The 24,114-nt window shown below is 62.4% G+C and overlaps 1 protein-coding gene across 1 annotated transcript in view; it reads right to left on the reverse strand.

The window, feature by feature from the left end:
* MEGF6 (multiple EGF like domains 6) overlaps positions 1-24,114 on the reverse strand; it is a 119,044-nt gene that overhangs the window by 34,959 nt on the left and 59,971 nt on the right. Inside the window, 1 exon segment of the mRNA XM_033195807.1 lies at positions 1,265-1,387. Within this exon segment, the coding sequence (XP_033051698.1) occupies positions 1,265-1,387 (123 nt within the window).

Below are 24,114 nucleotides of genomic sequence, written 5' to 3' on the forward strand. Positions count from 1 at the left end.
CCTCTTCCAGGGGGCCTAAGGGAACTGGGGGCGCAAGGTTAAAGTGCCCCAGGCTCCCAGAAGTCCCCGCAGGGCGGCGGGCGGAGGCCGCACCCCATCTCCGTTGTCCTGAAGTACATCACAACATTCCTGCATCTGTTTCTACTTTCAGACCCAGGGAAACTTGACAGAGCCGCTGCCTGGATCCCCACGGCGGCCGGGACATGTGAGTGTGTGCGGGGGGGCCCCCGGGCTGGCAGGCCGCCCTGCCACATCGCAGGCAGGACCAGGAGGGAGGCTGCTCGGAGCCGGCCTGGGCCCTGCTCTGGGCCTCCAAGGCAGAAAGAAGGGGCGTCCTGACCCCGGTCACCCAGAGAACGACCCCCCCATGCTTCCCAGACAGAGGCCAGCGAAAGGGTCAGTCCTGTCCTTGCTTGGGGCGCCTGTGTCCAGAGCCAGCCAGGAGCGGAGGCACCAAAGGGTGAGGGTGGCTGACTGGGTACTTACTCTTCACCCCAGATTCCTGGGCTCTAGCCCCCTGCTCAGCCCTGTGCCGGTTCCTCGGGGCCTGGCACCACCCCTCCTTCCCTCTAACCTTCCCTCCCTGCGGCCACAGTCCCTGTCCCCAACACCTCCTCCAGCCCATTCCCACATCCAAGAGACCCCGCAGAGGAAGCTGAGGGCCAGGGTCTCACTTCTCGGTCACCCCTACCCCACCTGCCACACCCCACACCCTCCAGGTTCCCCAAGGCTGGGCAGGGATCACCTGGGCCCACAAAGCCCGGCTCTGCAGGCGAAGGGTGGCCTCACACAGCCCCAGCCCTGGACCAGGCCTCCTCGGCCAGCCTCCCACACTACCTAGCAAGCAACCCCGGCCTCCCTCAAATCAAATCTAAGGGACATCAGAACCAGTCCAGGCCCCTGCTGATCAACCACGGCAGCTTCTGCTGTAGAAAATCTTTAATAGGATCACCCACAGGCTCACTCCCCAGTCCACCGAGAGAGTCCTCAGCACCACAGCGAGGCTTACCGTGGCTGCAGAGGGTCTGCAGTTGGGGTTATGGGGACCTGGCAACTTGGCCCTCGGTCCCTTTCCTGGCCTGAGCCTGGGGCAAGGTGCGGCCAGGATTCCATAGAGCCATGCTCCACAGGAAGGAGCCACCGCCACAGCGGCCTCTGCTTCTCCATGTCCACAGCCACCCTCTCAGGCCAGGCCCGGGCACACCCCAGAGGGCGGGGATGGTTGAAGCCAGGAGCCCGGGCAGGGTCTCCAGGTGACACTCACCCAGGCAGGTCCTGCTGTCAGTGTGGAGCCGGAAGCCGGGCTTGCACTCACAGAGGTAGGAGCCTAGGGTGTTCACGCACCGCTGCTGGCAGCCACCGTTGTGGGTTCGGCATTCGTCCACATCTGGGCAGGAAAGGGGAAGGGTCAGCAGCTGGGCACCCGCGCCTTCCTGCCTTGCTGACACAGCCCCCAGGTGCCACAGGCCTAGACCCAGGAGCCCCCGTGCCTCGAGGGCACCATCTCTGAGCCCCTCACCCACACCTGCCGGAGCTGGAGCCGAGGCGGCACGGTCTGCGCTCCCACCTTGGACACCTGCTCAGGAAGGGAGAGCCACCGTCTCGAGGGCCGGCCAGAAGGTGGGGAGCAGCAGAGGGCTCCAGGGACAGGCTGGGCCCCTAGCGCCTTTCAAGACCGAACCTGGAGTACACGCGGTTTTCTTAAGTCCAAATCCACAAAGTGCTTCCTGGGCAGTGTCAACCACTTCACTAGGACCCACAAGCCCCAAAAAGAGAAACTGACAGCTTTTGAGATGACCATGCCCAGGCTATGGGGGGAAGCCTGAGAGATGGGAGGGAAGGGGCGGACGTGCTGGCTTGAAGAGTGTCCCCACAGTTCATGGCCATCTGGAGCCTCCCAGTGAGGCCTTGTCTGGAAACAGGGTCTTTGCAGCTGCCCTAAGTTCAGGCTCAAGATGAGATTGTTCCAGATGAAGGTGGGCCCTAAATCCAATGCCCGTGTCCCGACAAGAGACGCACAGAGAGGACCATGTGAAGACCAGGCAGAGACTGTAGTGATGAGGCCACAGGCTAAGGACGGCCAGAAGGAAGAGGCCAGGAAGGTCCTCTCTACAGGTTCACAGGGAGGGTGACCCTGTGGACACCTTGGGTTCAGAATCGTGGCCTCCAGACGGTGAAAGAAGAAACTTCTATTGTTTGCAGCCACCCTGTTTGCAGTGTTTATTCCAGCAGCCTGGGGAAACTAATGCGGCTGGAGTCAGCCTGGGCCCCCCACACCCACAGGCTCCCCATGCAAGGACCCAGAAGGGCAGCCCCACCACATCCCAGGCAGGAGCCCCCGCTGTGCCAGCGCCCTCCCCTGTGAAGTGCCAGCCACCATCCTGGAGCAGCCCAGACCCGTCAGACCCTCCCTGCCCAAGGGCCAGCTCAGTTTAGAACCACGTGTCCTCAGGTTCCAGACTTAGCTGAGGCCCCACTCAAAGGCGGGAGAGGGGAATGGGAGAGCAGGAAGGGGTCGAGGGTAGCCTGGTCCCGAGGACTCTCCACGCATCTGCACTGCCTGGACTTCCACAGCCTGGGGACCGGCCAAGGGGAGTAGAGCAGCAGCCCAAGGCCACAGACACCTCGCAGGACCCTTGTCCCCCCCGCTGCTTACCAAGCCCCCTGAATAAGCAGGGCTGAAAAGAACAGGGAGGAATCCAAGGGCAGGTCCACTTTTGAGAGGAAGCCTCCTACCACAGGACACCTGGGCCCACCTGCTTCTATGCCCAGCCCCGTGGAGCAGGCATAGGGAAAGTGCTGGCTGGAAGCCCAAAGGTGCAGTAGGACCCCCGGAATGCACCTCGAGCTGAGAGCCGGTGGTGCTCCAGGCATCCTTCCCCTGACACCCTGCCAGGTCTGGAGACCCAGGGGGCTGCACCCAGGCCCATCACCACCCTCTGCAGGAATGTAGTAGGAAAGCACAGATGTGGAGATGGCTTTGGGCTGCCCAGCCTCTCATCCCACCCTCCAGGCCCACGTCGCCAAGCCGGGCCTCAGGGGAATCCAGGCAGTGACCGAGGCAAACAGAACAGAGCAGACAGGCAGGAGGCCACAGGCTTCCTGGACACCTGTGTGTGCAGCCCCTGGGCTAACCTGGGTCAGAAGCCCTGCAGCTGCTGGGCCCCTGCCAGCTGGCCAGAACACCCAGCACACAGGGGCTCTCAGAGGAGAAGCAGCCAGTGGCGGGGACAGATGGAGCTGTGCAGCCTCAGCACTGCCCAGAGAACATGCCGTGACCCCCACCGGAGAGACTTCCAGAAGCACTCCAGGAGGACTCTCCTAGGGGTCCGGGGCCTCTGGGCATGGCAGAAGCTTTGGAAGTGCCAGCAGTGCCCCGGCCAGAGAGGCCAAGGCTAACATGAGGGAGAGACCGCGTGGGCCATGTAGACAGCATGGACCAACTACAGGAGGTGCCAGGAGAGGAGGGCAAGAGCCCAGTACCCAGGTCAGGGCAGACATGGGCATCACCCCAGGCACTGCAGTCCATCCCTGCTACTCAGGCCAGGTGACGCTGTCTTTTTTTTTTTTTTTTTTTTTTTTTGAGACAGAGTCTTGCTCTGTCGCCCAGGCTAGAGTGCAATGGCGCAATCTCGGCTCACTGCAACCTCCGCCTCCTGGGTTCAAGCGATTCCCCTGCCTCAGCCTCCTGAGTAGCCGGGATTACAGGCACCCGCTACCATGTCCGGCTAATTTTTGTATTTTTAATAGAGACAGGGTTTTACCATGTTGGCCAGGCTGGTCTCAAACTCCTGACCTCAGGTGATCTGCCAGCCTTGGCTTCCCAAAGTGCTGGGATTACAGGCGTGAGCCACCGCGCCGGCCCAGGTGACACCTTTTATCCGACAACCTCACCCACCCCAAAGCCGGGTTCACAGATCTGAAGAGAGGGAGGGGCTTCTGAGAGCTGCCAAGGAGTCACCATGGGGAGAAAGACAAACACGTGCTCTTCCGAAAGCTCTGAGCCGAGCATCTGGGGCCCTCTGGCCAGGGTGACAATGGAGGCCCTGCCCGCTGACCTTGCCTCGAGAGGGAAGGCAACATTCAGTTCAAAATACCACCGGCAGACTCCCACCGGGCGTGGCCTCGCTGAGAGAAAATATGATTTCCAACGACCAGTCCTCGACCGCATGGGAAACATGGCTAGCCTGATCCCTCGCTTCCAGGGGCTACACAGAGCCGAGGTTCTCTAATTCTGCTTAACAATCACCAGGTCCATGATCGGCTGTGACCACCACGCCTTCCCACCACCTCCAGTTCCCACTCACGGTTCCGGCGAAAATGCCTGCCTTCGGGACTAAATCCTAAAACTCCGGCATCGGAGCACTGTTGACAGCTAGCTGCAAGCAGCCAGCGCAGCACACACTGAGAAGCTCTTCATAGCTGTCCCCGAGCCTGAGTCCACGGATGACACCCACCCACCAGGCTGTGCCCACCACCTATGGAAACCCTGCTGCCCATCCACGCTCTGAGAATCTGCCTGCAACCCAGAGATGATACCAACAGCCCCAGGAGGCCGGGGTCTCTGCCTGGGACCTCCAGGGCCATCCACTCCCTGCACAAGCCACACCCACTCTGGGGAGACCCCCAGGGTCCCTAAGCCCTGAGGCTGCCTCCCAGAGGGGGCTGCAAATGAGACCAGGAACCCTCTCCACCTGCACCATGAAGTCGTCACTGCAACTTTCACAAAGACCAGGATGGTTTGCAGGAAGAAGCTTGAAAGCAAAGGGTTAACAGGCCCCCAACAGTGCCCCAAAGAAGCTCGAGGGACAGAGGGACCTGGTGCCCTCCAATGAGTCAGCTGGGGTGCAGACTCATGCCCAATGGGCAGGGCAGGGTGGGTGGCACCCACCTGAAGGGCTCAGGAAGGAGGCCCTTTCCCCCTGAGCTCAGATCCCTCCATCCAAGACCCCTGAGAGGGGGAAAAGTAATGATGTAAGTGTCCTCCTGCTACGTGGACAGGAACACTGGGACTCCAGCATCCCAGCAGGGCTCGGCCCCGCCTCTCTCAGCCACTAGTCCCTCCAGAAATTCCACGCTCCTTCTGAAAATGCACAGGCCCAGGTCGGCTAGGCCAAGCCCTTCTCACCCTAGCCGCACCGTCTGGTAGTGGCAGGGGGCTGTGGTGATGGAGACAGGGTTGGTGGGTGGGGGCGCTGAAGCGCACCCAGGCTTCCGGTGCCTGCTGTTTGCTGTCAGCCAGGATCAGCTTCTGGACACAGCGAGCCAGCTCAAGGGTGAAGGATTTGGGGCCTCCCACTTGGAAGACAGAGGCCTACAGGGACAGGCACTTGGCCAGACAACCTCCTGCCGGGGTCCCCTCCACTCTGAGATCTCAGCCCCTTTGAACTGAGCAAATCGCCTTAATAGAAATGATTTTCGCTCAGAAAGTAAGGCAGGAACACGTCACCCAAACCCTTTCCGCCCCACTCCCAAGGCACCCCACGTGATGGCAGGGCTGAGCTGTTCTCAGACGGCTGCAAGGACCCCGCAAGTGCTGAGCCGGTGACCCTGGCTGAGGCTGTGACCTGAAGAGCCACCGGCACAGTGGCCTTTCAGGACAATGTGGTCAGCTGAATAACGAACGTCCCCCAGAGATGTCCACATCCTCATCCCCAGACCCTCATCTGGCAGAGGGACCTACCTTTACAGATGGGACTGAGTTGAGGATCTGGGATGAGAGGTTATCCTGGCATATCCAGGTGGGCCCAACATGATCACAGCGTCCTTATAAGAGGGAGGCAGGAGGGTCAGAGGGTGGGGAGGAGGAGATGTGAGCATGGAAGCAGAGGTCAGAGGGAGGCAGGGATTGGCAGGTGCTGTGCTGTAGGCTTTGAGGATGGAGGAGGGGCCACAAGACCAGGAATGCGGGCGGCCTCTATAGGCTGAAAGGGGCAAGAGATAGACTCTCCGCTAGAGCCTCCAGAAGGAGCACAGCCCTGCCCACGCCTGGATTTTAGCCCACTTTGGACTGGGCCTCGCAGGACTGTCAGGTAATAAATCCGTGCCATCCTAAGCACTGAGTGTATGGTTATTTGTTACCGCACCCACAGGACGCAACTGCAGAGCACATCACTGTCGTCTCAGGAGTCACAGAGGATCAGACCATCTGGGCTGGAAATTGGGGCTCCCAGTGCCACCTCTGGCAGCCCGGCCCCCCGGCTCCTGTGCCCTCTGTGGGTCTGGTCGCACAGCCAGGTTCACGGGAGCCGCGTGCCCTGCAGAAGCTGGCTCCCTAGGTTCTCTCCTCTGCAGACCTGTGCTCCAGGACCAGCCCGTGCCGCCTGCACACAGACCATGCTGCCCACTGAGCCCCGAAGTGGGACCAGGGCCCCCAGGAAGCACTGGTCCCCGAGACGCAGAGGCCAGTGTGGGGGCCTGAGCCTGAGGGGGGCGGGGCCCCAGCAAAGGCCGAAAGGAACCTAGAGGCCCCCATGAGTCAGGCCACAAAACCTGCTCATTCCAGCGACAACGGCCCAGCCTGGAAGCAAATCCACTGTCCCTGCCCAGTCCCAGGTCAAGCCCCACATGGGGAAGGTGGCAAGCCAGAGAGGCCCCAGACAGCTGCGACATGAACCTGGGGGGAGCCATCTGGTGGGAGACAAGTGGGCTCAGACAGCAGCTATTTTAAGGAACAGCTGGGCCAGGATCCTGCTGCTGCCCTCGGCTAGATACGAGACTATGGACTTTGGCAGCCTCACAACAGAACCGTCAGCATGCTGGCACATGGTGACATGGCTGTGCCAACACGGGCTGGTTCACCGGGAGGCTGGTGAGACCTGCAGTGTCTACCAGGCTGGGGAGTGGAGGAGCCTCAGGGAGCCCATGGGGCCCCCAGCGACCATCACCTACATCCCACAGCTCCCAGCCCAGGACTACAAAGGCAAGTGGACAGGCATGGCTGGGCTGCCTTGAACGAGCTGCCTCTGCAGAAACCACCCAAGACATACCCCTTCTGAAGCCCGCCTGGACTTACAGGAAACTTGGAGGGCTCTGGGCCCCTGCCAGAAAGCTCTGCTCAGGGCAGTTATCAAGTTCCAAGCCCTGCTTTGTCCCCCACACAAGCCACGGGGTCCTCACCCCCAGGGAGCACACACCATTACCTACGGGCCCTTCTCCTTCTCCCCCCCAAAAGCTGGAGCATGCCTGGACCAGGACAGGGGCTCCCAGCTCCCGAGAGCCCAGCAACACCCAGCCAGAGGCCTTGGATGCTACCCAGTCGCAAGGCATTTAGTGCCACTGTGGGTGGACCTGGCCTTGGCTGAGCCACCCAGCCGGAAGGCTGCCTACCCAGCGAAGATAGACCCTGGACCCCCCCCTCCGGGCCAAGTGACCAAGACAGGGATGAAGGAAGCCTTTGCCACACTGAGGGCGTCGTGCTTAGTCCTTCAGGCAGGAGGGCAGCAGAGGCTCTGACCAGCACTCGAAATAGCTGAGGAGGGGTGATGTCTCTAAGGAGGCATTTCAGGGCCCCCACCAGCCATTGCCTACCCCGGATAATGCAGCTGATGACTCACTGGGAGCCGCACACCCCACAACCCCTCCTCCAATTCCCGAGGGTGCCCAGCTCCAAGCTCTGTGGATCCCAGGAGTTCAAAGCAACCGCGTGGAGGGAGGCGGGCCCAGTGCGGGCCCCAGATCCCAGCTGCAGAGAGAGGCAGGACGGAAAGAGGGCAGGGCTGTAACCTGCTTCCCAGGTCAGGAGGGTCCTCAGTTGCCCATGCCTGTGGGGCTCCAGGAAGAACAGCACCTGCCACATTCACAGACAGGACCCCAAAGGGGCTGAGCTCTGGGGACCCTGGAGGCTCAGCTCCGGGGGTCCCAAAGGGCCTTTCTCTCTAGCCTGCCTTTTCACTTGACCTGCAAAAACTTCAGTGCCGTGGGGAGCGGGGGACCCTGCTCCCACAGACAAACGTAGGGATGTTTTCCTTTCCTCCGTCAAGGGACCCGGCCGTTAGCAGTCTCTGCCGACAGCCCTGAGAGGGGACGGGGGTGTCCGACTTCTCAGCGCCCACGGGCCCTGTCCCAGAAGCAGGGCACTGCCCCGTCCTGCTCCCTCCAGCCTAGCTGGCAGCGCCCTGGCGCAAACTTTAAAAAGAGGAAACAAAGGGAGCGCGCCGGGGAGAAGGCGCCCTGGCCCCGCCCGCCCCTGCCCAGGCTCGCCCGGCGCCCACCTGGCCTCTGGTCACCGGCGCTCACGGGGTAGCCGGCCTGGCCCAGGTGGCACGGGTAGCAGCCCCTCCAGAGGTAGCGGTAGTGCGTGCCCGCGACGCGCGCCAGGCCCCCCAGGAGCCCGAGGCACCAGAGCGCGGCCAGCCCGCGGTCCCGGGACGCCCCCATGGCCGGGTAGGCCGGCGGGCAGGAGGGCACGAGGACCAGCCGCGCTGCGCCCTAAGCCGGCGGCCGGGCGACGGGGCAGGCGGCTCGGGGTGGTTCTGGGTTCCGGGCGGGCGCGCAAGCCGAGCCCTGGGATCCGCTCCGCTCGGCGCCGCCCGGGAGCCGCTCTGGGCTCGGCGCGCCCCGCCCCTCGCCTTTAAGTTCTCAGCTTTCCCTCCGCCCCCGCAGGTAAAGGCCAAGTCCGCAGACGCCCGAAGGGGCCGCCCCGGCCCCGCCCCCAGCCCCGCCCAGCCTCCCCCAGGGGGCCGCGCCGGCCCGCCTGACCCGCGCATTCCAGAGTGCGCGCTCCCGGACCGGGATACAGATAGGGACCTAGGCACAAACCCAGGCATCCATATGCGACCCACAGACACAGGCACACAGACTCATGTGTGCAAACATGCACACAGGAGGTACACAGACACGCACGGACATACGCACAGGCACACACATGCACAAACATGTGTGTTCTTAGAGCCAACACGGAAAAGAAGCCAAAGCAGCAAAGGGAGTCATCCTGGCCAGGCATTGTAGGGGTGGGGACTGCAGAGGCGGCTGGTGGGGGCTGAACTCTGACAAGGGTGGGGAAGATGGGGAACTGGCCTGAAACTGCAGCACCGATGTGAGACAGCCCCAGTCCCCAGTCCCCACCTCCAGTGCCTGCACTGTCCTGCCCTCCCCTGGCCCAGGCCCCGTACTTGGAGGGACCCTGGCATCCCTGCAGCAGGTGGTGATGGACAGAGAGCAGGGAGAACTTGCCCACAGGGGAGCCAGCAGTGGCCAGGTGTCAGGCTGCAAAGGCCATGGAGGTGCTTCCCACCGCAGAGCCCTGGGTCCCCATGCTCCTCGAGGGCGTAGCCCGGGGAAGGCAGTCCTCCTAGGGTTGGCAACAGAAGGAACCACATATTAGAGCCTCGTCCAGCACTTAACCCCTGCAGGAGAGCCAGGGCTGTGATTCTGGCTTGGACCAGAGTTCCCTGAGCCCCCATCCTCTCTGAGCCCCTGAGCACCTGTCCTTGGGAGGGTCACTGGGCTTCCACTGCTAGCCTCCATGGAGATGGAAGCAATTTGACCAGCAAGCTGGGGTGCTCAAGCAGTGATCCCTTCCTGGGTCCAGCCCAGCACCACCTCCAGCACTGGCGGTGAGGGTCCACAAAAGGACTGGGCGCCCGCCCACACTGTTTCCAGCCTTTCCAGGAAGGCCCAAAAATATCCCTCCGAAAGGCAGGAGAAGCGTCCCTGGAGCTCAGCCTGTCCCCAGAGACACAGCCTGTGTCTCCTCTCACAGGACAATAGGTGAGCAGTGGGCACAAAGCCACGTGACTGGGGCCACTGCAGGGACAGAAAGCTTGGGGACATCTTCCAGCTGTCAGGAAGGAGGAGGGTTCATGCTCCCTGGGCCAGCAGGCCCTGTATCTGGGCAAGCCCAGGTGAGGAGCAGAGCCGCGGGTAGAGCTGCAGGGAAGGACTGCCAACCTCAGCTGCGGCCGCCATGCCAGGCCCTGGGTTCTGGGGACGCAGCACCATCCTCACCATTCCCTGCAGGGAAGGGCTACTGTCCCCATTTTAGAGGTGAGGAAATTGAGGCTCAGACAGACTAGGATACTGTCCTCAGGTCAAATTCAACTGAGCAGGACTCCAGCCCGGGCAACTCAGGGAAGCAGGCAGCCCATCCCAGCAGAGCCTCCAGCCTCCACCTTCTCTCCACTCTCCACTACAGCCAGGGGCCTGCCTGCCAGCCGAGACCCACCCCTCAGAAGCCCGCCCAGTGCTAAGATGTGGCAGAGAGCAGTCGCTGCTGATCCAAGGCACCTGGGAGCAAGGGCTGGGGGGCTGCCCTTGAGCACGTGGGAAAGAAGAGGCCCCACCCAGTCCCAGCCTGTCTCACCTTGCCCCATCCTGTCCGCCATCCAGAGCACAGCCCGCCCCCTCGGCCCCCAACACTCTGCAGAAACGGGCCTGCCTGGGCCCTGCCTGTCTGCGGGGCCTCCTAGGGAGCCTCTCCCATCAGCCTCTGAGCCCTGGCTGTGAGCAGCCTCCGTCGATCTCACGGATAGACAGGCTGACGGGTTGGTTTGAAGGTGCCTTCCACGCAGGGCGACGTCATTTATGACCGTAATGTGCATCTCATTGCCAACGGCTCACCAGCAAGTGCCAACGGAAGCTCAAGGGTCCTGCCCTCCACAGCCACAGTCCAACAGGGCCTCAGTCCAGCAGTTTCCATGGAGGTGGGGGCCAGGCTTGAGACGGGTACAGGGGAAAACATCAGAGGCCAGGCCTGCAAGGGCACGGGCCGCAGAGGCAGCATCCATCCTCCAGGAGGTGCACAGCCGGCCGCCCTGCGAGCGAGCTCTCCCTGGTCTCTGTGCCTCTCTGCCTGCTGCATGACGGGGCCCAGTACTTGGCAGAAGCCTGGGCAGAAGCCTGGGCAACAGAATCCCTGCACCTCTGACTCCAGTCACCCTCACCAACAGGCGACGAGGCTGGGGTCCTCCATCAGCACCCCATCTGGGGAAGGTCCCTCAAGAGGCCCTCGAAGGCTGTCTCTCAGCTCATGCAGGCCCCACTCTGACACCCTCCAGACTCCGGGGTCATGGGAGGAGGAAGAAGCCCACAGGAAGCAGGAGGTACCAGCCGCACCCTGAGGATCCCACGCTGTCCCCCAAGTCTTGCCCACCTGGGAAAGGGCTCCTGCCTCGTGCTGTCTCGAGGAGGAGGAAGGAGCCCAGGAGTCGCTGCGGGAGGCCCTGAGCAGGGAAGGGCAGGCGCCTGGAGTCTAGGGCCAGCCGGAGCCCACAAGCCCCAAAGGCCACTGAGCCGTGCACCGTGGCTTGTCCCAATGGACATGCGTGCTAGCGTCATACGTCACCATCTCAGTCAGTATGTCCTTAGTAAGAATGAGTAGAAGAGAACTACCTGGTGAACCATTTTTATATGGACTACATGCTGAAAAGGATCATATTTGCACCTATTACGTTAAATAAAATATAGTATTAAAATCAATTTCACCTATTTACTTTTGCTTTTCCGGCGTGGCCCTGAGAAACTGTGAGACAGTGTGTGTGGCTTACATTCTGTTTCTGTTGAATAGCCCCAGCTCTACTAGTAAAAACTGAGGCCCCAGGTGAGCCATGGAAACGCTCTGTGCCTCAGTTTCCCCATCTGTAACAGTACCTCACTCCTATGGGAAAAGCACTTGACTGAGGGTCCATAAAAGTCAACAAATGTGAGAATGGGAGGCCGAGTCTGGAGGCCTGACCATGCTCCTTCCCGGCCCTTTGCTCCTGCAGACACCCCAAGGCTATGCAGAGACCCATAGGAGAGACAGTGTCCAGAGCTGATTCTCAGAGGGCGGGGGACATCCTGGGACCTGTCCACCTCCTAAGCCACGGTGGACACAGCCATGGTCCAGAGGCATCCTGGAAGCCAGCCATGGACCTGAGCCTTGGCCCTCTCCCTTGATAGCCATCACCTCCATACCCCCACCTCAGCACCCCGCCAGAGCCATCTGGGGGCTACTGCTCCAGCCCGCCCGTTCCCCTTGGGGCTATCATCACCCCTTCCATTCATCTAGACTCCAAATCCCACGTCCATCCAGGGTGAGGGCTGGGCTACCACAGCCCGTGTGCCCAGTACCCAGTGCAGAACTAGGGCCACAGAGGCAGCTCCTGGCCCACTGAAGGGCCGTATGGCATGGCTACATCCCAGGGCCTCTCTGGCCTCAGTTTCCTCATCTGTGCATGGGCAGAAGCCTGAATGAGACCAGCTCAGGGGCCCGGAAGCAATGAGACATGTGACTTGGGAAGGAGAACCAGGACCCGGTGTCACTACCACAGTGCCCGCAGGGTCCAGGCAGAGGAGGGCGGCCAACAGAGCAGGGCAAGCCTCCAGGGAGCAGCTGTCACAGCGCAGCGAGGCCTTCGGGAAGCTTCCTGCCAACAAGTTCAGGCAAAGGAAATTATCTTTTCTGCCCCGAAGCCCCCAAGAGCTATGGGAGCCTCCTGGTATCACATCCCCATCTCACCCTCAGGGTTGCTCGCATCAGACACCCGCATCTGACAGGCAGCAGGGAGGCTGCCCCGCTCTGCTCACCCAGCCCCCTGGACCCCCACACAGCCTACCCTGGCCCCACACAGGCTCCTCCTACCCTGTAGCTTGGAGTCCCCCACTTCCGTTCCCCTTCCCCTCCTCTGCTGCACCACGCCCACCTGCCCACCTCCCCTCTGCCCTCACGTGCAGGCCCATGATTAAACCCTCATTCTGCCCAGGTGGAACCCCAGTGTGGGTGCCCCCCGGCGGCCCTGGGTCCTGCCCTCTGCCCACGGTTCCTGGGACATTCTCCTGTGGTTTTGCTAAGCCAGTTTCCAGAGGAGAAATGGCTTCCCCAGGGCCATGCAGGGAAGAGAAGTGCAGCCCAGGAGGTCCAGGTCCAACTCTCCCCCAAATCCTGTCCTCATTGGGCCACCTCCTTTGGGTTCCTCCAAGGGAGTGGCTCTGGTGGGCACCCACAGGCGCCCCTGTGGTTGGGCACACGCTCTCTCCTGCTCAGGACCCTCCCCAGGTCATGGCAGGCACCGGGCAGACTGTTGGGCAGGGTTCAGTGCTGCACCTCCCCAAGGGGCATCCCTGGGGCCTGGGCAAAGTGTTGCTAGGCAGCTCCAGCTTCACGCCCTGGCTCTGGTCATCCTCTGGTGGCCTCGGCCTCCCTGAACGAGCCTTCTGTGGTAGTCTAGACACCCACCCTTCCTCCTGCCCAACAGACCATGAACTCCGATGCATCCTGCAAAGACACTAACTCAGAGGTCACCTCTGCAAAGCCTCCCCGGCTGGCCGGCCCACCCTACGTTGGACCCCCCTACCCCTGCCCATCCTCCTCTACTACACCCCTTCACTGGCTCATTCATTTAGTTTTTCATTCAACAACGATGTGTGTGCCCACCACGGGCAGGACATGGCTCTGGGGTACGGTGGCATCGCCCCACCCGACTGAGATGTCCGTCCAGGTCCCCACAGCCCGGGAGGGCTGGTGTATAAATGAGCCCCAGCTGAAGCTCTGAGGTGCGGAGGGCTCTGGGCCATCCCTCCTGCTAGGCTAGGCAGGATTCTGGGCGTGGCTGTGGGGGGCAGCAGCACACCGGTGCAGAGCGCCTCCGAGGCCCCGGCTGCACCCGCAACACCCCCTCCCCCACTCAGTGCCGCCACCGAACACATCCCGGCCGGAGGCTGTGGGGTCTGGAAGCTGTTTGGGAAATGCTTTCCCGATGTGGAAATGCAGCCGCCGTCTGTGCCTGGGAATGTGTGTGTGTCAGCAGAAGGCTCTCCCAGCCCCCAGTGGCTGGCTCCAGCTTCTCCTCTCTCTCCAAACTGGGCGGCCACCGGGCTCCTGCCAGGACCCAGGCCAGGGTGAGGGCCAATGCCACCCCCAAATGTCACTGCTCCCCCTTGGGGCTGGGCCCTGACTCTAGAACTTCAGGCAAAACTAGAGCCTGAAAGTGGACGGGGTTCAGCCAACACCCCCACTGTTGCGTGTCTGTCCCTCAGTGCTCACCTCTGACGCCTGCTCCACAAAGGCCCCCCTCCAGCCTTGCAGCTCAGGCGCCTGGACACGTGCCTCTACCTCCCTGAAAGGGAGACGATGCTGGGCTGTCCATGCTGTCCCAGCCTCTGAACACAGAGCTAGTGTTGGGCAAACCTGGGCTGGGTGTGGGAGGAAGAGAGGCTGTGGGCATAGTGGGGGCTGCCTCCACTCAGGTTCCTAGGGGCTCAGGCATGGGGAGAGGCGGCCGCCAGTGGGACCCAAGGGGGCCAAGGCCCCAGGCAGCCCAGTCTACCTCCTCAGTGGGCAGTCTCCCACTTGGTCAGGCCCCTGGGGATGGCATCACAGACCCAGCACCTGGCATGAAACAGGGGGAAGGAGATAAGCCCTTGGCTGGTGGCGGGGGGTTTGAGGGTATGAGAGGAAGGAGTGACACTCAGAGAAGCTACCAGGAGCCACAGTCCATAGTCCTGACTGAGGTGGCCACGTTGCAGGGAAAGGGTTCACAGGCCCAGCAGGCACCCAGGTGGAGCGGTGATCACCACCGCCCACAACGGCCTGCATGTGCCCTGTGTGCCAGGCCTGGGGTGCTCCCAGGTGGGCAGGTGGACCCTGAACGAGTGACCGGGGGGCACCAGGCCCTGGGCTCTGCCCTCACGGACACCTGCAGCTCACTCCTCCCCCCCTCCCACAGAAGGCAGGAGACGGCGGGCGTGGCCACATGAGCGGAGGGCACAGGAATCACTTCCGGCCATGACATTTAAAAGCAAGTGTGAGATTCTTGGTCCTCTCATCCCACCTCTGCCCTGGGCACATGCATTGGTAGGGGGACCTGGCCTGGGGTCTGGATGGGATGATGGGGTGGGCCATGGACACCGGAAGGTAAGGGCGTGTCCTCGCAAAAGTGCTGGTCCATACACAGGTGGAGACTATCCCAGCTAACGTAGAGGGAGGGTGGAGACGGGTAGCCTGGGAGGGGCTGGGACCAGGCTTGGAGTCGGGGAAAGGAGCCACCCAGAACAGCAAGGGGCACAGGGCTGCGAGGACAGGGCAGTGGCCAGTGTGCACCTGCTGACCCCCACTACAGAGAGCATGGCCAGGAAGTTGCTAGAAGGAGGCCACTCTCAAGCTTCTCTTTAATCTGCCTTCAAGGGCTCAAGGCTCCTAAGCCCCAAAGCCCTCCCATGCCACCCCACCTCCGCGAGTGGCATGTGGACCTGCCTGGCGGTTTCCAACTCCTGACCTCCAGAGCCCAGCCCAGAGCAGGAGGTTCATTTGTGGTCTGGGGTCTCACACAGTCCAAGCTGCCTCCCTGTGGAGACAGAGCAGAACGGCCTCTCCAGCGTTCCTCCCACCCCTTCTCTCACTGTTGCCACCACAGAGCTTATATCAGGAGCAGGGGGGCCCCCACCCGGCCTCAGAGCACACAGGGCCTGGCAGAGCCTCCCCAAACCGTTCCAATGTCAGCCTCATGGTAAACCCATTACCCTGTCGGTCCACTCCTCACCCAAGCCAAAGGAAGGAAAATTGAAACCACGGCTGTTTCCTGAGCCCAGCTGCCTTTCCTGACTGCAGCTGTCCCTGGCTGGGGCCAGGCAGAAACAGGAGGGAGCCCCCTTCTCTTGTACACACCAGTCCCCGGGTGAGCCCAGGATAGAGTGGCCCTGTCTCCCGGCTCTGAGGGAGGCATCAGACTCCCAGAGCAGCCCCCGAGAGCCCGAGGCCTGGTCTGTCCCGGTAAGGCTCTGCCGCAGGCCAGCAGAGCGTGTGTGCGTGTGTGTGACCATGTGCGTGTGTGTGACCGCGCTGTCTGTGGGTTCTCCGTTACCAGGCTCTTTCCCACCCAGCCGTGCAAGGCCCAGGACACCTGAGCCCTAGAGGGCTGACACAGCACCCACGGGGGATGTAGTCCCCAGGCAAGGCCAGCCCCACACCCCAGAGCCCAGACTCTCACTGGGACATCAGAGCTGCCAGAGGAATGGAGACTGCAGACAGGCAAGAGGATGCCCCAGGTCTCAAGCTGCACTCAGAGGAGTGATCCGGGAGGCTTCCTGGAGGACGTGGCACTCAGCTGGCCTTTGGACATGACATTTTCAGGGACATGAACAGGCTTGTTGGAGGCCATATGGGGTAGGTGCAGGGTGGCTGGGCAAGGCAGCAGAAGAGGTTGGGGGTGGGGGTGTTCAGGGAAGGCCCAGGTGCCAGGCAGGGAGTTTTAGCAGAAGCTACGTGCCTGGAAGCCCAGCCCAGACATGCCACATGGTGCTCAGGGCCTGGCCCACAGCAGGCACCTGGCCAGCTCAAATGAACCAATAGTTGGTGGCCGGGGTACATCACCAGGCTGGCTTCCAGCAACCCCAGGGCCCAATGTGTCACTGTTGCTGACCTCTCTCCACCGGAAGCACGGCAAAACAGAACCTGCTCACAGAACACCGGGGTCAGGGGGTGGCAGCCAGATCATACCCTGTGCCCAGGGCCCAGCCAGCAGCCTGTCCTGCCTTTGAAGCTGCCCAAGCCTGCAGCTGGCAGGGCCTGGCCATCAGCCTCTGAGGCCCCTATGCCACCCTCCTCTGCCTCTGAGGCCTCCAGTGTGGCTCTCCCTCCCCAGTCCATGCATGGGAGTTCACCCTGGCCCATCACTCCTGGGAAGCCATCCCAGAAGTCCTCAAGTCCCCAAGGCCACTGGCATGCCTGCTGCACGGGCCCAGCTCAGGATACCCTGTGTCTACACAGAATGCAGAGAAGCAAAGCTCTAACCCACTGGGCTTCCCTGCCTGGACTCGTGATCAGTCCTGAGGCTCGGAGCGTCCACACCCTCCCCTCCAGATCTCCCATGGGAAGTGCTGGGGCCCTACAGGTCTGGTCATTCCAGGCATCTCAAGCCTTGGGCGCTGCTTTCTCTCCAGGGAAGGGAAGCTCTTACCCTCTGCCTCCTGGCACAGCCCACCTCCCCGACCCCTAGAGCTACTTCTGGCCAGTCTGGGGAGGTGGAGAATTCGAGGCAGAATTTGGGGGTTTGGTTGAGGCCTCAGTGGGGTCAAGAGCCCCGCAGGATCCCGGGGTGAGGGGTAGAGAATCAGGGAAAGGCCTGGGCCAAATCCAATGGTCAAGGGTGCCCTGGGGAAGAGATGGGGTGTGGTGGGGAGGCAGCCCAGGGCGCTGGGTCTAAGGTGCAGTGTCACTACAGATCCAAGGCCTAGAGATGAGCAGTGGCCGGGGACACAGGCAGCAGCAGCCTGCCATCAGGAGGCTGGACCCCTGACAGAAAGGTCAGGCGGGGCCAGCAGAAATGCATGGGGAGGGGCCGGGGTGGGTGTGGGAGATAATAGTAGAGGGAACACGACGGGAGAGGGGGAGGCTCAGGGGGCTCAGCAGGTCTCTCCTTCCTAGCAACACGGCCCCACCTGCACACACCTGGCTCAGAGCCTCGGCCCTGCCAGGAGGGAACGGTGGGTTCCACTCTCAGGAGGCACAGGGGGAACATGACTGGGCCTGGGTCATGCAGGAGGCACTTGCCCTCCTGAGGCATCCGCAGCTCCGAGAGCTCACAGCCCCTGACTCTGGAGCGCAATCGCTCCAGCCTCCTCGTGAGTAGCCCCTGGGAAACCAAGCTGGGGCCACTGGGGCTTCCGGGAGGACTGGAGAAAAGTGGCTACCTGACACCTCGGTTTCCCCAGCCCAGGAGGCCCTTGGCTTGGTGGCAGAAGCTTCTAGGACCAGGGCAAGGCCTTGCCTGAAGCATCCGCTGGTCACCTTCCCAGGTGCAGGCTTATCTTCCCAACAGATGGCTCCCCGGCCAGGCCAGGGTCCCAGGGTGCGCTGAGCTTTGCCATGTGAGGGTGTCCACTGAGCCTCCCCAAACTCCGAGTCTGAGGACTGCAGCCTCTGAGAGTCACACAGGCCCCCAGGGTCGCACCTGTCCATCATCAGGGCTGGGGTCCAAACCCAGGCCTTCCAGGCTGCTGCCTAAATCCATCGGCCCTTCAGTCCTCTGTGTTCATCTGAAGCACAGCCACAGATGCCTGCAGGCTGCCCGGCTCGGGGTGTCCTCAGGGAAACTGCCCCAGCGTCCTGGTTCTGGACAGTCAGAGAAAGCCTCTTGTCTCTCTGTTGCTGGGCTGGCTCTCAACGCGGATGTGGAAGGCTATTATTTTCCCGGCTTGGCCTTAACTGAGAACGTGCCTGCCAGGGTCTGCCCATTAGAGTCGGGAAACGAAAGCTTTTCACTCACAGCGCCTCGGACGGAGGAGGCCTCTGACCACAGACGCCCTGTCGGAAATGCTGCCATCCTGCCTGGAAGGAACACACTTTGCAGCCGGGCTTCCCGCTGCATTGGGAAGACAGCCAGCTGAAGAATGTTGGCCTGGGGAGGCCCAGATCCAGCCACCCGCAGGAACGTGGCCCCAGCTTTGCAACCAGAAGGCCCAGGTTCAGGCCTGGGCAGGGCCCATGCGCGAGGGACGCCGAGGCTTCGCCACACCTCCGGCCTCCATCTCTTTCCCTGCGAGGGCAGCCTGCCCCACAACTGTGTTCGCTTGTTCACTCCTGCTGCTCCTACAAGATGCCTTAGTCTGGGTAATTTACAAACCCCAGGATGTATGTCTTACAGCTCCAGAGGCTGGGAAGTCCAAGATCCAGGCACAGCAGACCAGCCCTCTGGCTCCACCCGGGCAGCTTCGTGGGGCAGCTTCACAGGGCAGAAGGAGAACCACTCCCTCCGACCTTTTCTGGGGCAGTAATCCCATTCCCCAGGGCAGAGCCTTTCTGGCCTCCTCACTGCCTACGAGGCCCCACCTCTTCACACCATCACACTGGGGAGTCCATCTGAACGCAGGAATTTTGCAGGGACACCGATATTCAGGTCACGGCACCAGATGTTTGTGGAATACCCACTAAGTGCCAGGCGCTGCTGGCACGGGGACTGGGAATGAGTAAGAAACCTCTTCCACATCCAGAGAAGCCACCAGCTAGAAAGGGCAGATGGCATCCTGGAGCCAAACAGCCAGCAGCCCAGGCGTCAGGGCTGGGTGGGGCCAGGCGCAGGATGGGGCCCTGGAGGCTGCCCTGGACTTCAAGGGGTTCTGGGCATCTATCCCCTCCGCCACCCTCCAGCTCTGACTCTGCAGATGCTCCTGTGCTCCCTGGGCCTCTTGCTTCACTCTTTAAATCCCCCACGGCACTGCCCTGTGGGGGGCCTCAGCACTGAACGTCATGGAGCGGGACTGCTGCCCAGACTTGGCATGGAGTGTGGGTCACACAGAGCTTGTGGGGGCTTTCGGCCACCATGCCCACTCTTCTGGTTCAGCAAGAGTACATTGTCCTGCGAAGTGACAGTCCTGAAAGCGCTAAAACCTCCTGGGAGGCTCCCGTGGAAATGCCGTTCTCCTGGGTGGAGGCCCTGCCATAAGTGGGACAAAGTGTTGCTCCCACAGGAAGGTCAGAGAAAAAGCTCCAGCACTAAGGGGCTCGTGGAGTGCAGGCAGACATGCGGGCACCTGCCCTGGGTGCCAGGACCAGGGTCCAAATCAGGGCCCCTTGCCCATTCATTTCTCCCCTGCCTGGGCTCCCTGGGAGAGGCACAGCTGGCCTGAGGCAGCCGGTCAGCACCCAGGCTTCCTAGTCCGTGGCCCTCGGTCACTTCCCACATGCCTTCCTCTCCCTGGGGACAGTGGCAACATGGCAGTGCCCTCAGGCAGCAGGCAAGGGTGTGAAAGGCCGAGCCCACAGTGGCAGCAGAGAGTGGGCAGGGATGGGTGGGAAGGGCAGAGCGACAGACTCCCGGGCACAGGGACTCCCTGGGGGCACTGCAGGGGCAGTCCCTTACAGCAGGTCCCTTTGCTCCTGACAAGGGTGGCATCCCACACAGCCCACTGGCGTCCCACAGACACTGCAATGAGGACCCACCTCCGCCCTGGAAGCCCCCGCAGCCAAGGAGCAGCTGAGAGCCGGGGTCTGGCACCGAGAAGGAAGAGCTGCCACTTCCACCAGAGAAGGCACCTTCTTCTGTCCAGCCCCTGGGCGCCTCCCCCACCCCTGCTGTCCCCTTTCCCACAATCCCTCCTTATCTCCTGGAAGGCGGGGTGGGAACAGCACAGTCTCGGGGCTGAATCCAGCCCCAGTGTGCGAAGGCAGCCCTCGGGCCTGGACAGGGGGTCCACCTGGCCCCGGAGGCCAAACGCAGCACTGCTTTCTCCTTCTGAAAAGCACAGAACAATTCTCCCCAGTGCATTGTCACTGTGGTCTTCCAGCCAAACCATGGGCTTAATGCAAGGGCTGGACCCATTTTACAGGTGGAATGTTCACAGGACTGAACTCCAACCCAGCTGGCAGTGGAGGGAGGAAGCTGCTTATGGAGACCTGCCAGGGGTCCCCAGGCTTGGATGTAGGGTCCTGGCCACCCCCACTCAGCCTGATGTGGGTCCTGGTCCCCAAGGACCATGGTCGAGGGGAGGCAGAGGAAGGCAGGTGGAGAGGGTGGGGAGCCCAGGCCGAGGGGAGGATGCCACGCAGGTGGGGCGGCTCTTCTCTCTGTCCAGGCCTGGGACTGGGCGCTGGGCATTTCCCTGCAGCCCAGGCCGTGGGCCTCGAGCATTTCCCCCAAATCCTTTAGATTGCTATAAGGGCTGAGAGCATTACTGGCCGCATTTTACAGAGACAGACTGGAGTTCAGAGTGGCAGAGCGACTCACCCAAGGCCACATAATAAGGAGCTTAGGGAAGCTCAGACCTGACCCTTGCTGACACCGATGGCTGGTTTTGCGGTGGCCTCCTCAGAGGGGCTTCCCTGAAAAACCGGGGCCATCCTGGAGGTGAGCTCGGGGCCAGGCAGCCCAGGCAGGAGCTCTGCAGTGGAGTGCAAATTCCTCCCCAGGGCCTGCCAGCTCCGTCACGCACAGGCCTGAGCCCACCTGCCCAGAGTGCCGGGAGGAGGGTGGGCACATGTTAGAGCCGCGCCCTGCCCAGGAAATGGCAAAAGCGGTGGCAGGCATCCAGCCTCAGCTGGGAGATGAGCCCTCTCCGGACTGCCCAGCCCAGCAGAGCAGAGCTCAGCTCCTGCCCCAGGCCAGTCTCCCAGAACATGACAAACACACTGGCCTGGAGACGCTCCCAGGGCCAGGGCCAAGGCACTCTGAGGCCAGGCTCCTGCACCAGCACTCACTCCGAGCTTCACCGGGCCGAGTCATCACTGCGAGCGGGTTCTGGGCCCACCCCATCAACTTGCCACACACCGCCCTGCGAGTGGCCAAGCAACGCGGCCCTTCCCTGCTCCGGAACGGCCCGAATCCTGCGTTGGTGCTCACGCACCCACTGAGCCATGCGCTCACTCACGCGCTTGGCAAGGCTGCGTTTTCGGGGGAGGCTGGGCTGGCAGAGGGACAGAGAAAACACAGCAGGCTCTTGGCCCCTGGCAGAGCCCCCTCGGCCACACGGTGACTCGGAGCCCCAGCCATCCCAAACACGCGGAGCTGGGGGTGAGAACCCTCAGACGGTGCGGGGGGGCGAGGCCAGGGATGGGGCAGGAGAGGAAGCATTATTGCTGCTGGGAGGCGGGGTCTGTGGCCCGGTCCCTGGCCGAGATGCCGTCTAGTCTCCTGGCTGTCCCCGGGTCATCCGGTCCATGCCCCTGCCTCTGCCAGCTCTGCCAGATGGCAAAGACCTTTCCCGTCCGTAGGGACCCCTGGCAGAGAGATTCCAACACCTCCTGAAGGGATACGGGTCGAGGCCCGGGACTAATGTATTTGCCGTCACCGTGCTGGGTTCGGCAGTGTCTGTCATGGAGTTGACATTCCAGAGGCCCACCACCTGCCGTGACTGGACGCCCAGCCCGTGTCAGTCCTGGAGGGGCATATACACAGGCCAGCAGCCCCAGAACACAAATCATGAGACCCCGAGCTCTGGCCATGGGGAGTGCGAAGCCCGTTTACCACCCGGAGCCGCTCTACGGCAGGAGGGCCTCTGAGCGCCACACCACTTGGTGACACAGAAAGGGGGAGTGTGGTCACTCCATGTTCCGGGGCCTGACACACACCTGCCAGGGACCCCATCATGGGGCCTCCCACCACCCCAGGCTGAGAGAGACATGGGAGGCCCAAGCATCAGGCTAACCCTCTCCCGCCAGCATCACAGCAGCCAGCCTGACCAGGCTCTGGAGCCCACAGACCTGAATAGGGACTCCTTGGGCTACAGGGCAATACCTGTCCCCTCTGCCCCCAAGCACCGTCTGCACCCCATAACAGGTGCTCTGAACCCCAGAACACAGCCTTTGTGCAGGGGGCCCTGGGGCCTCTCTGTTGGCTTCCTTGGGCCAGCCTGGGCAGGGTCAGTGGAGCTCCTCCCAGGAGGGATCCCCCACGCAGCAGCCTGGGCCACCGCAAGAGCCTGCCCTCATGCAGGGGTTGCTGGAACAGGCCCCAACACCAGCAGACGCTGGCCAGCCTGGGGAGTGTGCCACACAACCGCAGCCCTGGAGCACTGGGAACCTGCCAGGCAGCCCCCAGCCCAGCCCCCAAGCAGGGTCTTGGGCCTCTCACTCTGCTCTGCCTGGTGTTCCCAGCCACGGGCACTGAGGCCACCTGGGAGCCACACCACACCCCACCAAGGCCTGGCACCAGCCCTGGCCTGGCAGACCCATGGCTTCCCACACACCATCAAGGAGTGGGGTTTCAGACCCCATGCAGCAACTGGGGAGACGAGCGGGCTTGGGCCGAGGAACAGTGGGGCAGAGGAGTCCATCTGGAGCTGGGGGCAGGGTGGCTGAGAGGGCAGGTGGCACTCAGGGCCGGGTCCAGGCTGACCTCGGCTGAGGGGGGATGACTCGGGTCACTGGACAGTGACTCTCCCTTTGCTCCCTACCCTAGGTGGGTGAGCACCCCCACTTTAAAGGGGGACACATACAAGGCTCTTGGGGGAGAAGGAAGTTGCCTGGGTCCCATGGCTTCGCGGGGGAGCCGGCCCTCTCCCCATCCGTTACAGCAGGCGAGTTTCAGGGGCCGGGGGGCACCTGTGTCCATTGCGGGTCTTGGTGCTGCCTCTGCAGGGACTCCCAGCCCCAGGGACACCAGCCTGAGAGGGGTACACTGCTTCCCCAGGGCTGAGGTGAAATCGGTTCAGCACAGGCACCCCACAATGCCAGAGGCCAGGTAGCGGGGTCTGGTCTTAACCCTGACACCCCAGTCCCCACCGGTGAGCAGCCCTGGGTGGGGACTGAGTGGACCCTTCTGAGGAACTGCACAGGCCGCCCCCGGTGGGGAAATGTAAGCTGCCCCGCTCCTCCTGCATCCCACCTGGGACAGGCTCCTTGGTGGTTGGGAACCTCCAGCTCTAACGTGTGGAGGTGGCCAAGTTCTGGGGCCATCCCACACCTGGAGTGGACAAGGGTGGGGGCCCTGCAGGAGAGATGGCATGGCAGCCGGGCCCCTCCTCACCCCGGTTCTAGGAGGGGGTTCTCCTCCCCTTGTCCTGCCCAACTCCACCTGCACCTGGCTTGTCCTGGAGCCTCTGGGGCTTTCCACCAGCCCCGTGGAGCCCCTTTCACAGAAACCACGGCAAAAGTCAGAAGGAAGCAGAGTCCAGGAGCCGGCGGGGACTGTGCACAGGTGCAGCCACCCTCCTTCCTCACTGAGCCGGGGCTCCCAAGCCTCTCAGGCCCCAAAGGTCACAGCAACTTCTCCCCTTCCCCAGCCTCACGCTGGCCACAAGCACAGGCTGGAGAGGAGCACACAGAATCTGTTTCTAGAACATCCCAGACAGAGCAGATGCCCCTCCCACCTCCCCTGACCCCAAGTCCAGCAGGCTGGCCCCTGCCCCGCTCCAGACGGCTTGCAGCTGGACAGCTGGAGACAGCGTTGGGTTTGGCAGGGGAAGTTCTGGGAGATGATGACAGTAAGTGTCTGACCCGGGACAGCAGAGCAGAGGCCTGAGGACTCTCTGCCAGGGGCCAGGCTGCCCAGACTCACCCAGGGTCAGATGCCAGGACAGAGGCCGGAGCAGGCAAAGGAGTGTGAGTGGGAGATGGGGACAGCTCAGGGCCCCCACCGCCACCCTCCTCGGCCTCCTCCCCCACCTCAATCCTAATCTGTTACCATCTCTCCCAGTGGATTTTCCTTCTGTCTGTCCTTGACTTTGCTGACAGCCTGCTAGCCAAGGCGGGGCTGAGCTACAGGG

This window comes from Trachypithecus francoisi, unplaced genomic scaffold (assembly GCF_009764315.1).
Source record: "Trachypithecus francoisi isolate TF-2019V2 unplaced genomic scaffold, Tfra_2.0 Contig01621, whole genome shotgun sequence".
Lineage (NCBI taxonomy): Eukaryota > Metazoa > Chordata > Mammalia > Primates > Cercopithecidae > Trachypithecus > Trachypithecus francoisi.